Below are 16,233 nucleotides of genomic sequence, written 5' to 3'. Positions count from 1 at the left end.
AGAGAGAGAAAAATAGCCCAACGCACAAACCAGAAGTCAGTTCCCAAACTTTGTTTGTGCATTGGATTGTTTTTCTTCCTCCGGAGGCTTCAGGGAAGCCTCCAGAGGGTAAAAAATGAGAGTAAATGAAGGCCAAAATCAGGTGCGCTGAAGCTGACAGGGAAATGCCTCACATGCCCTAAGAAGTGGCTCGGAGTGCCACAGAATCGCCATCACGGCAAAAACATGTGAGGAATGGTTGTAGGAATTGGGTATACCAGTCTAGAGAAAAGAAGGATTAAGGGTGACTTGATAGCAGTATTCCAGTATTTGAGGAGCTTCCACAAAGAATGGAGCCAATTTATTTTCCAAAGCATCAGAAGACAAGACAAGAAGCAATAGATGGAAATTATTCAAGGAGAGAAGCAACCTGGAATTAAACTTCCTAACAGTGGGGACAATTAACCAGTGGAACAGCTTGCCTTCTGAAGTTGTAGGTGCTTCATCATTGGAGGTTTTTAAGAAAAGACTGACTTATGTCAGTCTGAAATGGTATAGGGTCTCTTGCTTGAGCAGGGGGGTAGACTAGGAGACCTCCAAGGTCCCTTCCAGCTCTATTCTGATTGATTGATGTAAACAGATTTTATGAGAGCCCTTTATGTAGTAGGTTACCTGATGTGTTTAAATAGGCAGAGCTGGGGAAGAATTTCAACTGTGTAGTCAATAATCAGATTTGATATGCCATTCATGATTCTTAGATATAGATGTTAGCACAAATCATTTGAAATCAATTTGTTCAGCACATAACTTTTTTACATTATTTATTTTCCTAGACAATTACAAAGTTTAGGTTTGTAAAGATTACATTATTCTTTATCTCTTAAGGTTTATTTATATTGCTTGTCACTTAAATAGTTTGAATACTGGTAGTCTTTGACCCACAACCAGTAACCTTCAAAGTTACAATGGCACTGAAAAAAAGTGACTTATGACCATTTTCACACTTACGACCATTGAAGCATTCCCCATGGCCATGTGATCAGAATTTGAACATTTGGCAACTAACTTATATTTAGGATAGTTGCTGTGTCCTGTGGTCATGTGACCAGCTTTTGTAATCTTTTGATAAGGAAAAATAATGGAAAATCCAGATTCACTTAACAACTGTGACAAGAAAGATCACTGTCTCACTTAACAATGAAAATTTTGGGCTCAATTGTGGTTGTAAATCAAGGACTACCTGCAGTACTTTACATAAGTGAAGACGGCAAAAATGAATTTTGTTCAGTTCTTTTCTTTGGTATATCTAGATTTTTTTCCCCACAGAGTTGCTTCTCGGTGTGAAGTCCAGTGTATTGATGAAAACACTGGTCATATGTAGGCCCTGAATAGATGTTTTTGTGTCCAGAAATATTTTAAATCTGTTAATCTATAGATCTTTTGGAACATGTTTCCCAGATTTAGGCTGAGTCAACCTTGAGCCAGTGAGAATTGAACTGCTAGCAGTTAACAGAATTAGCCTGCAGTACTGCATTCTAACCATAGCACCACTATGGATAAATATTGATACAAATGAATGTCAATTCTAGATGAAATGAATCCCTAATAGTTTTCTTAGATATAATCTGGCTGTGGGACGGCACAAGAACATCCATGCGTACGTTTCAAAGCACAATATAAACAAAGCAACCATGAAACATGAAAGCAGCTGCATCAACATAGCTATTTGTCTTCCCCTACTTTTTCTCTGCCTGATAATCACTTTGTTCTTATAATTCAAAAGATTATATGCTATATTATTAACCTTGTGAAAGTACTGCCTTAAAATTAATTTTGAATTTCCCTCTTTCATTGTCACCATGGCTCCATTGACCAATTATGTGAAGCTGAATGGATTTTTAATATGCTGCCCCAAAAAATCCATTTTAAAAAAACATGCTTATAGCATGTCTTAACATATGTAGGTTATAGTCTCATCCTACATTGAATCTTACCTTGGTCATGATACCTGTGAATACCCTTTAAGAGTAAGTAGTCTGTAACAGTCTAGTAGTACTTTGAATTATGCAATAATTTCATGGGACTCTATTATCTGCACACCCAGCAGCTCTGGAGAAAATATCAGAAACTTCATCTCTTTCCTGGGATAATAAGGTAATCTAGGTAATCACATCATTCTAGCCCATTCTTCCTGTATTTGCCCAATGAATGGCTATGAAAAAATGGCTTTTGTTATTTTATAAAGATTTTGTTTTGTTTTCTATATGTAAGTACTTCATCATTCAGTATTATGCTGAGTTCAGTACTAGTCTGTATTAATTAAGCAGTATTATTGCTCTCTTAGGCATGCTTACAGTCTGCTATTTTCATTTTCTCTACAGTTATGAATCATATTATATACACGAATGTATATTTCATTTCAACATATGGCCTGAAAAAGAAAATTGCTCTTACATTTGTATGGTGGAAAATATTCGAGAATGAACTCAAAGTTGTCATTGACCTTACTGTATTTGTCTAATTTTGTCTTTTCATCTTCTATTATATGACATAATCAGATCTATGATCTTTCTTGCTCAACTGGTAATACTCAAAAACAGTACACATATGTCCATGTGGACAGCTCAGTTATTGCATTTGGAGAAAGAATTAAAGCATCACTGTTACATTTAATTGGTTCTTGTCAACTTCTGTTACTATATCACCTATTCTAATACTCCTTTGAAAAAATAACCTCAATAAATTATTAATTATGAATTAATAGACAGCTTCATAAATAAGTTAATTTTGGGTTCCATCATCTAAAAGGCTACATCTGGCAGGCCGTTGGCAATGGGCTCTTTCTTCTGTAACTGTGCAATCTCCCACCCCCCTCTCCCTCAAGATGTGGTTATGCCAACAAAACTAGGTACCTCAGGAGACTGGTGTACTAGTGAGGGAGCTCCGTTACTATTAACACTCCTTCATTTATTATTGTTTTTTAATCTCTTTTTATAATTGTTAATGTTTTAATATTTAATGATTTTAGATATTAAAGTTGTACGCTGCCAATAATCACTTGTTTGTGGTGGCTACATAAATGAGAGGGAGATTTGCTAGACAGGGATGAGTTGGTGGGTGGGTGGATAGATGGATGGACGGACGAATGGACGGATAGATAGAGTGAGTGAGTGAGTGGGTAGGTAGGTAGGTAGGTAGGTAGGTAAGTAAGTAAGTAAGTAAGTAAGTAAGTAAGTAAGTAAGTAAGTAAAAGTAACACTGAGGAATCAGCAATGTTAGAAATAAAAAAATGCCCTTGTCAAATATCCATTGTATTTATGCATAATACAAAAAATATTATCTGAAGTATAGAATGGTAATACAATAGTGATAAATGAACAATGTTGTTTACCACATGAAATCACTCTAACACTCATAAGGTTATAGGGTTTTCTTCAAACTTCACAATTATTAAACAAGTTTATGTAGCATTGGTATTATTTATTTTGTTTAGAATGAAATAATATTCTGCACTTACAATAGTGGAATAGAATCAGTGAGATGGGTGGCATAAAAATTTAATAAATAACCATATTTGTTGCTCCATAAGGGTGCAGACCCCTCCCCCAAAATGGGTGGAAATGTCTGTGCATCTTATGGAGTAAATACTGCATCACAGACTTGTATTTGTTTTTGCCCGCCTCTTCTGTCTCTTTTCCGCAGTGCAGGAGTCAATAGGCAGAGCTGGCACATGAGAGGACACCTATCTGTAGTCCTCTCAGGCTCTGCCTCCTATCCTCACTGCACTACTGCTCCATATTCGGTGCTCCATATTCACAGTGAGATAAATAAATATTAATCAGCTATAAAAAACATCCTAAATAAAAGATGCATAATTGTATAAAACTGGATAATTTTGACTTTAGAGGCTGATGTCAAATATTTTATTTATTTTTACAAGCTGCAGCTTTGGCAGTTGTGCTCATGAAATATATTTTGTGGTTTAGAGTTGCTAGACTTCCTGAAAATGTCAAAAACTATTTGCAGTGTTTCATTTTGTGTTAGAGTGCTTTGCCAGTTTTCTACAGCAGATGATGTGTCCCAAAATGTATGGTTGATTGATAAATACATTTTGTGTATAAAATCAAACATTACATACAATACATTTGGATTAGATTAGTTCTATAGAATTCTGGCAAAGAAGAGATGTTCTAAAATTATCACTATTTCAGCCCTAAAAATTTCAAAGATTGGACTCTGAAAGACATACTCTAAATAAGCAATTACGTTGAATTTATGAAACAACAATGTACTGTATCTACTCTCTACATTTTTCATTAATGTGGCTTTCTGAGTTCAGTTATTTGTATTTAAAAAACAAATATGAGATTGGGTCCTAGTGACTTCATAGAAGTACCCAGTTATTTTTCTTTCTAATAATATGGAAAGCATTTGTGTTGTCTGTAGTAAATGGACTGGTAATACAATTATTTTTCACTTTTTAAGTAGTCTTTATCACAAAAAATATATAAAAACTGCTAATTAAAGTAACTCAAAATAACAAAATAAGGGAATGATACTATCCAGTGTGAGAAATATCCATTCAAAATGACCCAATAGAGGCCCAATATTCAGCAAGGTTCACTTAGGACGTCTCAAATTATTCACATCTCTTGATTTATTAAGAAAAACAAAATTCTATGTTGGAGATGTGGCTGTGAAAATGTCCATTCTTTGTACTTTGAGGACCATTTGAAGTTTTGAGAGTAGAGATGCAAGCAAAGAATTCCCTCTTTGTCACTTTTATGTATTTTCTGATTGAAAGTCTCTTAGGCTTTCTCTTATGCCTTTATTTTCCCACGATGAGACTAGAAAATGAAGCTATTCAAGCTTTCTAATAAACTTTTGCTTATCCTTTTGGACCTTAAATCTTAGTTTGTTAACCTCAAGCTCTGAATCTATACACATTAGTAAATGTGAACCACAGTTAATGTACTGGAAGAGTCCAACAAGGATTATCTCAACTTAATTTTGTTACATCTTTCATGTTTATTAAGTGGAACCGATGTGTACAATCAGCAGGAAATTGTGATATCCCTATATATTTCTAGAAGCATGGTATTATATCACAAAACATAGCTGCTATGTTAGTAAATAACTGCATTGAGTACTTTTAAAAAATGTCCCCAAATGTTTTCCATTTATACACTCAAAGTTCAGACAATAAACTCAGTGTATACTACATATGTGAATGTTATTTTTTAATTATATGGAAAAGACTTAGAAAAAAACAGGTATCTATCAGTTACTAAAATACCTTCATAGACTGGCAATGTTAACTCTGTCTTAGATGTGTGAAGAACTAGATTATTTGTCTCTGGTTTATCTGTTTGAGTTTGCATTATTGTTCACATTATTGTTTTGTAGTTCTAATTTCCTAATAGTCTCAATGGATTTTTGTTCAAATAATGATGGCTTTCATTAAATTTTGAGTTGTTCATTAGTGACTTAACTCAGGAGTTGTTCTTCTTTCCGCAATGGATTCTTTTCTTAAACCAACCTTAATTAAAATGATTGTAAATCAAACCATTTCTATGATAAAATATTGCACATTTAATCATTTTAATGAATGCAAATGAAAGACATATTAACCAATTCATTGTTTTCTACTTTCTTCATGCACCATATGAATGAAATCTAGAAAGTGTGTTTATTGTTTTGTTTTCTTACCATAAGTGTTAATAAAGCATTTTCCATTTTTTTCTAACTTTTCATGGAACAGTTCCTTTCTGGCATTGACGTAAGAAAAAGAAATTAACTAGATGCAAAAAAAAATGAAGACAATGGGAAGATTTGTAGTGCATACAGGGAGGAAAAAGATAGTTACATACAATGTATCAAATGAGAGCAAAAAAATGTTGCAGAATAAAGGAGGACAAGAAATTGCAATATATATTTTTATGGAAACAAATAAAAACTCCAAGTGGAAGAGAGTAAAAAGGGATAAACAAGCCTCTAACACTCTGAATGCACTCAAAGAAAATAACTCATCTAATAATGTGGGGTGAAACCCATGATACAATTCTTCAGTTTAATGTATCAGAAATTTGAATATGGCTTTTAAATATTTCAAAAAGAACTGAAAAAACACACAACAGCAGTTATGCATGAGGAATCATGCAACTTATTTTTTTTAAACAGGTTCAGATCAAAGTCTCAAAATGTGAAGGCAAAAAAGGCAGTTGAAAATGAAGATTATATGTCTTAGCGTCCATAGGATGGGGGTGGAATAATGAAAGAAAGTAATAAATACTGTGAGAATGTTGAAAAAAGTTAACATGTGTACACCATACAAATTCAGTTATTGTAAAACATAAAGCCTGGTTATGGAGTGATGTACATGTTGTTTAATATATTGTGAAGGCTACATTTATGTTTGGCAATTGAAGAATATTATCAATCCCTTACACAAAGGAAAAAGTGAATGCAAGAGGTTTAGTTATCTAAGCTTGCCTGTGTACATGTATAGCGGAGTTTTGGTTGAAAAGATAAAAATAAACAAAACATTTATTAACTAAGGAAATGGATGGATAAATATTAAGACACTAATCTAATAACAGTAAGTATATACTTTGTTGTGAAAAATAAATGAAAATGGCTGCGAATGTATGTGTTTCTACCCACTTTATTATATGGAATTTAGAGCTGGGTATATCAGGCTAAACATAGAAGTAACTGGAATGCTATGAAAGTGGTTTGCTGAAAAGCGTGTATGGTAAAAAAAACAAACCCATCTATAAACACATAGAGATAAATCCCATTTACACATAATTCAAGAGAGAAAATAAAAAAGCTAAGAAGGAAACCAAAGACCAGGATACATCATCTCCATCAGTCTACTGTAGAGTCAAGATGAGCAGGGATTATCCAATTAATACTTTTTATTGTTTCTTTTCTATACTCAGCCTTCTTTGTTGTTTTCTAGGGCTTTCTTTGATTGACTTCTTTCAATAAGGCTCTTTAGTTTGCTTTTTTCACAGTTTGTTTCACCTGCAGGAATCATCTGCCTCCTTTGGCTCTTGGTAAATATGTCTGATTAATATTGGTTTCTGGATGTACAGAATTGTATATTGTCATTAGTTTGTTTACCAAACTAAGTTATAAAGTTTCATTTGGGTCTGCCAACTATTCCTATCATATTACTGTTACAGATAATTGCATAGTCAGCCAGATGTTTTCATTGGATTTGGCATTTTTATCTGCTTACTGAGTCCTTCCCAAGGACTGGGCAGAGGGATATGTTGTTTGATAATGTTTAAAGATATTGCCGCAGGATGTAAGCTTTTCCAAGTAAAGCTTCCATTTGTAGTTGACTGGTAGTGATTTTGTCAAGAGTGTTCAATTTGTGCGCCAGATGCTTTTCGATTGGACCCCAGGCATCTATTGACACTACTTTCTTTTGTCACAGTCATCCTACTTCAATTTGCAAGTCTTTGTATTTTGTGGTTTTTTCTAGTTCTTTTTCTTCAATTCTGCCATCTCTGAAAAGTTCCAAAAACATGCATTAGCACTAGTAGAGTCAGAGATAATTTTGGCATAGAAGATTAAGCCTAATTTAATCCCGCCCTTGAGTGATCCTTCCCATAACGAGAGAGGTCATAAATCTTCCTTCCCATTTGCCACTCCTAATTTTTAATGGTTCAATTTTCATAAAAATATTACATTAGCAAATTTGGTATAAATTATCCTTTCAATATGGACAGTGATTATGATAATTAACATAAATATCAAGACCTTTAAAGTAAAACAAAGGTTTACAAAATTGACTTATTCAACCAATGCTAAAATGTGTGTGGAATTTTTTTTTAAGTAGCTTTTAATGGGTTTTTCTTGACTAGGACTGAATAACGAGGCTTTTAGTATTTGTTTATGTACAGCATGTGAGAAGAAGAGTGTTTCTGTTGCATTTGTAGAGAAAGTGAGAAGCTGTGGTATTAAAATTGAGAGAAGATAAAGAGATGATAAGAAATTAATTTGTGGGACATCATTTGAAGGGATTAAAAGATCATAATTTTAATATGTTGTTTCTGGTAGCTGGTTTCTGGTAACAAGAAATTATTTTACTTGTTTAAAGTGTGTGTGTGTGTGTATGAGTGTGTGTGTATCTGAGGAAGATAGGCAGTTTTTAAATTGGATAAGTAAACACTGTTATTTCTAGTGTTCTTAATGGAGTTTTGCTGAATAAGATTGAATGATTAGGTTTCATTATTTGCTAATAGATAAAAGATGGGATGAAGAGATGAGATGAAGTTGAAATACTAGAGAAAGTGTTTGTACTTGTCTTGATGAAGATGGAAGCCCTATGAAGCGGTATATAAGTCTACTGCTATTTCTTTCTATAATTTTTCTTTGGTTTTAATATATATTTTATGTATATTAATTTGTCACATATTAATTTGAAAATAGTTGCAACTGCAAATGATTCTGTGTGTGTGCTTAAACAGAAAATTATGTTTGTAGCAGTCAGGGTTTTTATACATAACATTCCCAATATTAATTCTGGATCATCTTTTACTTTATCAAATTGATTATTCCAATTAGTATTGCTATTGCTGTTTCTGAATATTGTAAGTAATAGAATATTTGCATTTAGCCATGAAGAACAGTGGTAATAGCACACTACAATTAATGAAAGTGGAAACCAATTATCATGAATAGTAGAATAGAAAATGTATTACAGTTAAAAAATAAAATATATGTTTATAAAAACTTACTATAAACTTATAATGTGCAGCTTAACGAGTTATCCTGCATCCAGTTTTTTTCAGCCTTTCCAGGTAAATCAGACGCGAAACACAACCAGATGAGTTAATTTTACATCATTTTAAGCTTATATTGAAAGAATCTTATGTCTGAAAGCACAAAACTCCTGCTATTTTCTTTATACTCCAAGAAAAAAGGGAGGATCCCTTCTGAATCTCTTCCTCTGTCTATTATCCAACTGCAGGGTATGCCCTCTCTTATCTGACTATTCCCTAGTTAGCAGTACTTCATCCAGTCTCCCAAGGTCTTTCCCACATACCATGACAGGGTAGGGGCTTTTTTAAATGCAAAAGATACAGTGTAGCTACTGTTGCAATTAGGGTGGATTTCATTTAAATCATGATTAAATCACTAGTAAAAAGGCTTGATATAAATCAACTCAATTTATATCATAATTTGTAAAGAGCAACTGTCATCTCTCTCCTATAGCGGCTCTGCCTCTGATCCGCTGTTGACTCACCGAGAGTCCCATTCACTTTAATGGGACGGCTGGTGATACTGCAGGGAGCCAACAAGGTGAGAGACATGGCGGGCAGCAAGAGCAAGAGACATGGTGGGCAGCAAGCTAACACGCACTGCTATGATGGAACTGAAATGACAGCTGCTCTTTAAATGTAAGGACTCATTCTTGCTGGTAATTAGAATCTTTAATATTATTATTTGCAAACAAGATGCAGGTTTCCTATTTAGCTTGCAGAGCTTGGATTCCTTGAATGAGTTTACCAAAAATGTAAATATTGCAGAATATACAGCCTCATGCTATGAACTAAGCTCCATTTCATGCTGAATAAACTAAATTATTAATGTATCTTAAATAAAAATCTAGATTTTTACTCCAAAAGCATTTTATTAAAATAAATGTTATACAAATAAAAAAATCTGATTTAACATTTTAAAAAATCTGATTTAATTTTTTAAAAAATCTGATTTAATTTTTTTAAAAATCTGATTTAATTTTTTAAAAAATCTGATTTAATTTTTTTAAAAATCTGATTTTTTTAATATATTTTTTTAAAAAAAATCATTGATTTTTATTCACCCTGGTTACAATGTGTTTCACTTCATATAGCAAGAGTTCTCAAACTGTGGGTGGCAATCACAGGGAACACAAACAATTTTGTGGAGATAAAACTGGCTAAACATGGATATGTTATCTTTTTGTCAAGCCATTCCCTTTGTGCTCACAGTAACAGCTCAAATCCATTCCTGTGCAACCCCCAGGACTATGAAGCTTTCCCCTTCACCTTACTTCTTCCCTTCTCCATCGACGGTGACATGTACTTCTGATTCTTGTTGTGGTTCCAGGCTGGGGGAGAGAGAAAGTCTTGGATTAGTGGCATAGGGCATGGAATTGTGTTTGGAACAGAAGATTTGCTTGTTTGTCCATGATTTTAATTGTATTAATTATAATGGGTGTTTTTAAAAATTGTTCTAGGCTTCTTAGAGTGTGTACATAAACAAAAAGATGACAGTCAATAATAAAAAAAATATTTAGAGGGTGGATTAACAGGACCTCAGGGTACAATTTTATAAATGGACTTGTGAGAAAGTAGGAGAGGATACAATGAGGGAAGCTAATGAGAGGAGAAAATATTACTATTTGTTATGTTTCATTATATTACTAAGATATTAAAAAGTGCCTCAGGCATATAGAAGCTGTTTTTAAGCTAGTGCATTGTAAGTCTGTTATGCAGCTCCCCTCCCTCTTTTCCCACTAGTTATCAGTATCAAATAAATGGGATTTTTCCAGCCTCTATGAAGCATGCAATTCCCTGTCTGATTTCAGTTTTAAAAGTTTTTAGTAATGCATTTATGTTAATTATGGAGTATTTTCATCTCATCTCCTAACAAAAAACTATGGCTGTAGAAAAGTATTATGGCAATATAATTAAAATTCTTTTAACAGGAACACTGTAATAGACATCTTGCCATGCTTATGTTATTTTAATTGGATGTTTAGCTCTAGGGAAGTTTATAAGTTATTATAAAATTTTAATGTTAATAAAATTAGCTAAGAGGAAATTGCTCTTAATTTTATTGATTATGCATTAAAGACTAAGGCCTTATTTTATTGTATCTAACAATAAAAATAGTTTAGTAAAATAGCAAGGAACACTGTCTGAGATATTATCAGGGGCGAAAAAATAGGTCCACACCCAAAGATTCAATTAAGCTAATTCATTTCTAAAAGCCTATGCACAGGAATATTCTTAACTAATAGTCAGCATTTGATTAGTGTTAGATAAGGGTCAACGGCACTCAAGGGGAAGTTGGTTTAGTTTGCTTTCAGCTATGTAGGAATTCTACGCTGATCCCCTTTTCACTCCCATCTCCAGGTTCTGCTATTCCTTCTACTACAGATATTATTTAAAGTAGGTACTTGTTCTTCCAAATAGTGCGCTAATTAGCATGACACTAGTTTGTCTGAATTAGCTCTGAATTAATCCAGTATAGTACAGCAGATATTTCCGCCACAGTTATCAACCTGTAAGTTGCCTATCTTCGGACCAATGAAATGTAATAATGATACATTTAGGCAGATTCAATTTACTGCTTTCATCAACTATGTTATATGTATTTTCTGTAATACAAATATTTCACTAGTGCTAAATATGCTGTCTCTAAGATACACAAGGGAAAAAATATGAAGGGTGGTGATGGCTTTTTTATGGGGTATTCTGGGCAACTTTATGGTTGGATTTTACTCTGCACATTGGAATAAAATGGCATCTCAGTTGATAAATATGAAAAATAATTAAAAAGGTTTCTAGGTTAAATACTCTTATTTATGACTTTTACTTTAATATTGATTAAAAATGTAGGAAGCTTTTCAGAATTTTCAGGGGTGGGTTTCAAAAATTGTTCGAACCTACTTGGTGGGCGTGGCCTCCTTGGTGGGCATGGCTTGCCACCCATGTGACCAGATGGGAGTGGCTTGCTAATGCCGCCGCTAACGCCGCCCCCCACCCGCCCCCACTTTAGCTGCTAACGCCGCTAATGCCGCTAACGCCACCGCCACTACCGCCGCAGCTAACGACACCGCCGCTAACGACACCGCCGCTAACACTTCAGCTACTACCGCCGCCGCTAACACCGCCGCTAATGCCGCCCCACCCACCCAGCTTCAGCCGCGTAGTGCACGCGAGCCTACCTCGCAAAATCTAGGCCGCCGCCCCCCACTTCAGCCGCTACCGCTGCCACCGCTAACGCCGTCGTCGCCGCCACTAACGCCGCCCCCCAGCTTCGGCCACGTAGTGCATGCGAGCCCGCAGCTTTCATGAGCGAAGGCCTGGAGGCCTTCCCTTACGAAAGCTGGGCCGCTGCCACCCACCCGAAGCCTTCCGAGTCCCGCTGCTGGGGCTTTGTTGCTTACCTGAGGGGAAAGCAGCAAGCGAAGGCCGAAGGGAATTTTCAAATGGAGGTCAAGCGCGAAAAAAGCTTCGCTTCACCTCCAGCCCGCTCACTGATTGGATGGACTCCAGCCAATCAGTGAGCAGCAGGCTGGGCTTAGTACAGACAGGCGGGGGAGCGAGGGAGCGAGCTGCGGATGGGCGGGGGAATGAGGAAGTGAGCTGCGACATGCCGGCAAAAGGGCGCTTTGCAGCGACAGGGGCCAGGACTGGTACCGGCATTCCCAGAAGTTAATTACTTCCAGGTTCACCGACGAACCAGTTCGTGCGAACCGGTGCGAACCGGGAGGAGCCCACCCCTGCTACACTTCTGAGGTTTTTGAACCAATCCATCTACAAATGTAATATTATTTTGGTTGTCTACTCTCTGAAATTCAAGCATTTTTATCAAGATTTACATATGATCTACAACAGGGGTGTTAAACCCACGTTGTCATGGCGGTGTCACATGATGTATTGGGATTTTTTTCCCTTTTGCTAAACCAGGTATGAGCATGGCCAGTGTGTGATATATCCGGTCCATGGGCCAAGAGTTTGACAGTTCTGATCTAGAACTTAATGAATCAAGTCCACTATATCACCAGGTGACATCTGTCTCTTCTGTCCCCATGAAGCATGTGATTTCATTAAAAAAAATGTAGGAATGTGTTTAGATTAATTATGTTGTATATTCATCTCATCTCCTATGCTATAAACTCCATAATGAATATATTTATGCTTGAAAGTTAAATTGACATGGTTTAGTTAATAGCTACCTGATACCTAATGCTATTCTATTTTTTTCCTAGATGCAGCAATTGTTCCATGAAAACTATGAACGCAACCGGAAAGGTTACATACAGGATCTTCACAACAGCAAAATTCACACTGCAATTACGCTTCATCCAAATAAAAGGCCAGCCTATCAGTATAGGCTTCATAACTACATATTGACCCGTAAAATTTCAGAATTGCGTTACCGCACCATCCAGCTCCATAGAGAAAGTGCTCTCATGAGTAAGCTTGGTAATGATGAAATAAGCAAAGAAGATCAGCTTCTGGGAATGACGCCGTCGTTCAGTCGTTTCCAGCCCCGTGACAGGAATGAAGTCATTGAATGGGATTTTCTGACTGGAAAGCTCCTTTATTCAATAGCTGAGAATCAGCCACCTAGACAAAACATTAATAACATCCAGCGAGCAGCATTAGATGACATTGTAATGCAGGTAATGGAAATAATCAATGAGAACTCTAAATCTAGAGGAAGGCTTATTGACTTCAATGAAATACAGTATGGATACCGCAGGGTTGACCCTCTGCACGGTGTAGAGTATATTCTGGATTTGCTGCTTTTATATAAAAGGCACAAAGGAAGAAAGGTCACTGTTCCAGTTCGGAGACATGCTTACCTTCAACAATTATTTAGTAAGCCTTTTTTCAGAGAGGAAGAAGAACTGGATGTGAGAAGTGTGATGGAAAATGAGCAGAGTGACACACAATCCCTCTCTCTCCTTTCTAATTCTCTGAAGATGTTCTCGCCATTTAAAGACACCAAAGAATTAAGGGAAAGCAATACCAAGAAGATACACATTCTTGTCCCTCTCACAGGAAGATACAATATTTTCTTGAGATTTATGGAGAATTTTGAAAAGACTTGCCTTGTTACAAAGCAGAACGTGCGGCTGGCGGTTATTCTCTTTAGCCCAGATTCTAGTCAGGAGTCCAGTAAACATATAGAATTGATCAATGCATATCGCAATAAGTATCCAATGGCAGACATCACTGTTATTCCCATGGCAGGAGCTTTTTCAAGAGGTTTGGGTCTTGAAACGGCTTCCTCTCAGTTTGATAATGATACGTTGCTACTATTCTGTGATGTTGACCTAATATTTACTCCTGACTTTCTTCAGCGGTGTCGAGCTAACACCATCCAAGGAGAACAAGTTTACTACCCTATTATTTTCAGCCAGTATGACCCCAAAGTAACCTATGGAGGCCATCCTCCTGTGGACAGTTATTTTGTTTTCACTAAGAAAACAGGGTTTTGGAGAGATTATGGGTTTGGTATCACTTGCATTTATAAAAGTGATCTTATAAATGTAGGCGGATTTGATACTTCAATTCAAGGTTGGGGACTTGAGGATGTAGACCTTTTTTCTAAAGTGGTAACTTCTGGCTTGAAGGCATTTAGAAGCCAAGAAGTGGGAGTTGTGCATGTGTTCCATCCAGTTCATTGTGATCCCAGTCTAGAGTCTAAACAATACAAGATGTGCTTGGGGTCTAAAGCAAGTACATTTGGCTCTGCAATGCAGCTAGCTGAAATATGGCTAGAAAAGCATTTAGGTCTTAGGTATAATCATACTTTCTCCTGATATTTTAACTGGGACTGGCTTCCTAGGAGAAGTTTACCTCATTGCTTTTCCATTTCATCATTGCATTCTTAAACTTCTCTCTGTCTTCCAAAGGATTTGTCTCTGACCTTTAACAAACTTCTATTAGGAATATTGGAGACTCCTGCTGAACTGATGTGTCTTTCTGTTCGTGATCCATAAACTGAGTGAAATCATTGCAACAGGACAGTTGCAGAGATAACATCCATCACTAGGACCACATCAGAAGAATAGTCTCTTTGGACTTCAGGATGCAATATTAATCTTGATTGTGTCTGTCAAACTTAATGTGATACAAATATTTTTCAGTGAAGGTATCACAAAAGTGCTTTATGCTTCCTCTGGGAAAGAGACTCTGGCAAACTTGAGTTTTATAATTTATATGAGGACTGAAATAAAAACTATTCTTTATAATTTTTAAGTAATAAATAATGGACTCATCTATTTTTTAAAATAAGGGAAAAATACATTTTCCAGGTGCAATGGTACTGGCTACCAAGACCCTTAAACAGCATATCAAATTGACCTCTTCGGTACTCTGCAAATGGACTGTATTTTTTTTTCGAGAAAACATAGCTTAATCAGATATTTGCATATGTTGAAAAGGTTACAAATCAATCACTTTCATTTGCTGGTAAGAAGAAATCATGACACAATATGATTATTTATAATAAAGAATAGGCATGTGATCTTGTGTTTTCTAAGACAAGAATATTTTGCTTTGTTTCTGTTTAGATTGAACGTCTAATATATACATAGTTTTCTAATTCCTTTCATAAGACTGCACTTGTTACAAAGGGAAATCAAAGGGTACTTAATATTGTCTTTTTATAATTCTGTGTTAATATTCATATTATGAATCAATTGTTGTTAAACTTTAAAGAAAATGTAATTATTTAACTATGAAAGTACTATTGCTGGTCAAAGTTCTTGCAAATATATTTATAATAGTGAAGATATATAGAAAGTGGAATGTGTTAGGGTTTCCTTCTCTGTAAAATCCAAAAATTCCAGAAAATATATTATGGATAGTAAAAAAATTTGGATGGTTATGTTCTGTTAAAATGAACACAAACCATAACCGTATCATCATTCATATAGTGATTTGATCAAATTTATGACATGTAACTGTAACATTTTTTTTGAAAACCTGAAACATTCCCAAGAAATATGTTAATCCTGATGACCAATATAATGTGATCAACTTTAAAGAACAAAGCAAGCATCTCTAAATAAATAATATCTGGTATTTTTAAGAAAAGGTGCTAAAATGTATATGTTATAATGGCCACGATAGAATCTGAACATATTGCCTGAAACATCTAATGGAATCCGCAATTCTCACAGTTTAATTGGCAGCATGCTCACTTTGGCAGTATATATACTAAACTAAATTGGGAAAGAACAAGAGATAGGTATTCTGAATAAGAAATACTTGTATCTTATTCAATTTTCTTTTACAAATAACAAGAATAACCATGGCAACCATGGTAACCCTGTTTCAGAATTAAGATTTTATTAACCTAGATTAAGTACAGTAAGAAATACATATTTAGTGATGAACTCAATAGGTTTAGAAATTCAGCACAAAGCAACAGTCTCTTGACCATTACACCAAAGATTCTTCCTAGATGTTATTTTTCTTTTGTATATTCCTTTTTTTCGCAGCATGT

General features: G+C 35.3%; 1 protein-coding gene across 1 annotated transcript in view; it reads left to right on the top strand.

The window, feature by feature from the left end:
• The window catches only part of CHSY3 (chondroitin sulfate synthase 3), a 59,987-nt gene extending 45,183 nt beyond the window's left edge, over positions 1-14,804 (top strand). Inside the window, exon 3 of the mRNA XM_032214662.1 lies at positions 12,980-14,804. Within this exon, the coding sequence (XP_032070553.1) occupies positions 12,980-14,542 (1,563 nt within the window). The 3' untranslated portion in view covers positions 14,543-14,804. The remainder of the gene's footprint in view (positions 1-12,979) is intronic.
• The last annotated feature ends 1,429 nt before the right edge of the window (positions 14,805-16,233 follow it).

Source organism: Thamnophis elegans, chromosome 3 (assembly GCF_009769535.1).
Source record: "Thamnophis elegans isolate rThaEle1 chromosome 3, rThaEle1.pri, whole genome shotgun sequence".
In the NCBI taxonomy this organism is placed as follows: domain Eukaryota; kingdom Metazoa; phylum Chordata; class Lepidosauria; order Squamata; family Colubridae; genus Thamnophis; species Thamnophis elegans.
Note: the sequence above shows the minus strand (reverse complement) of the source record. Positions and strands in the feature narration are given on the sequence as shown.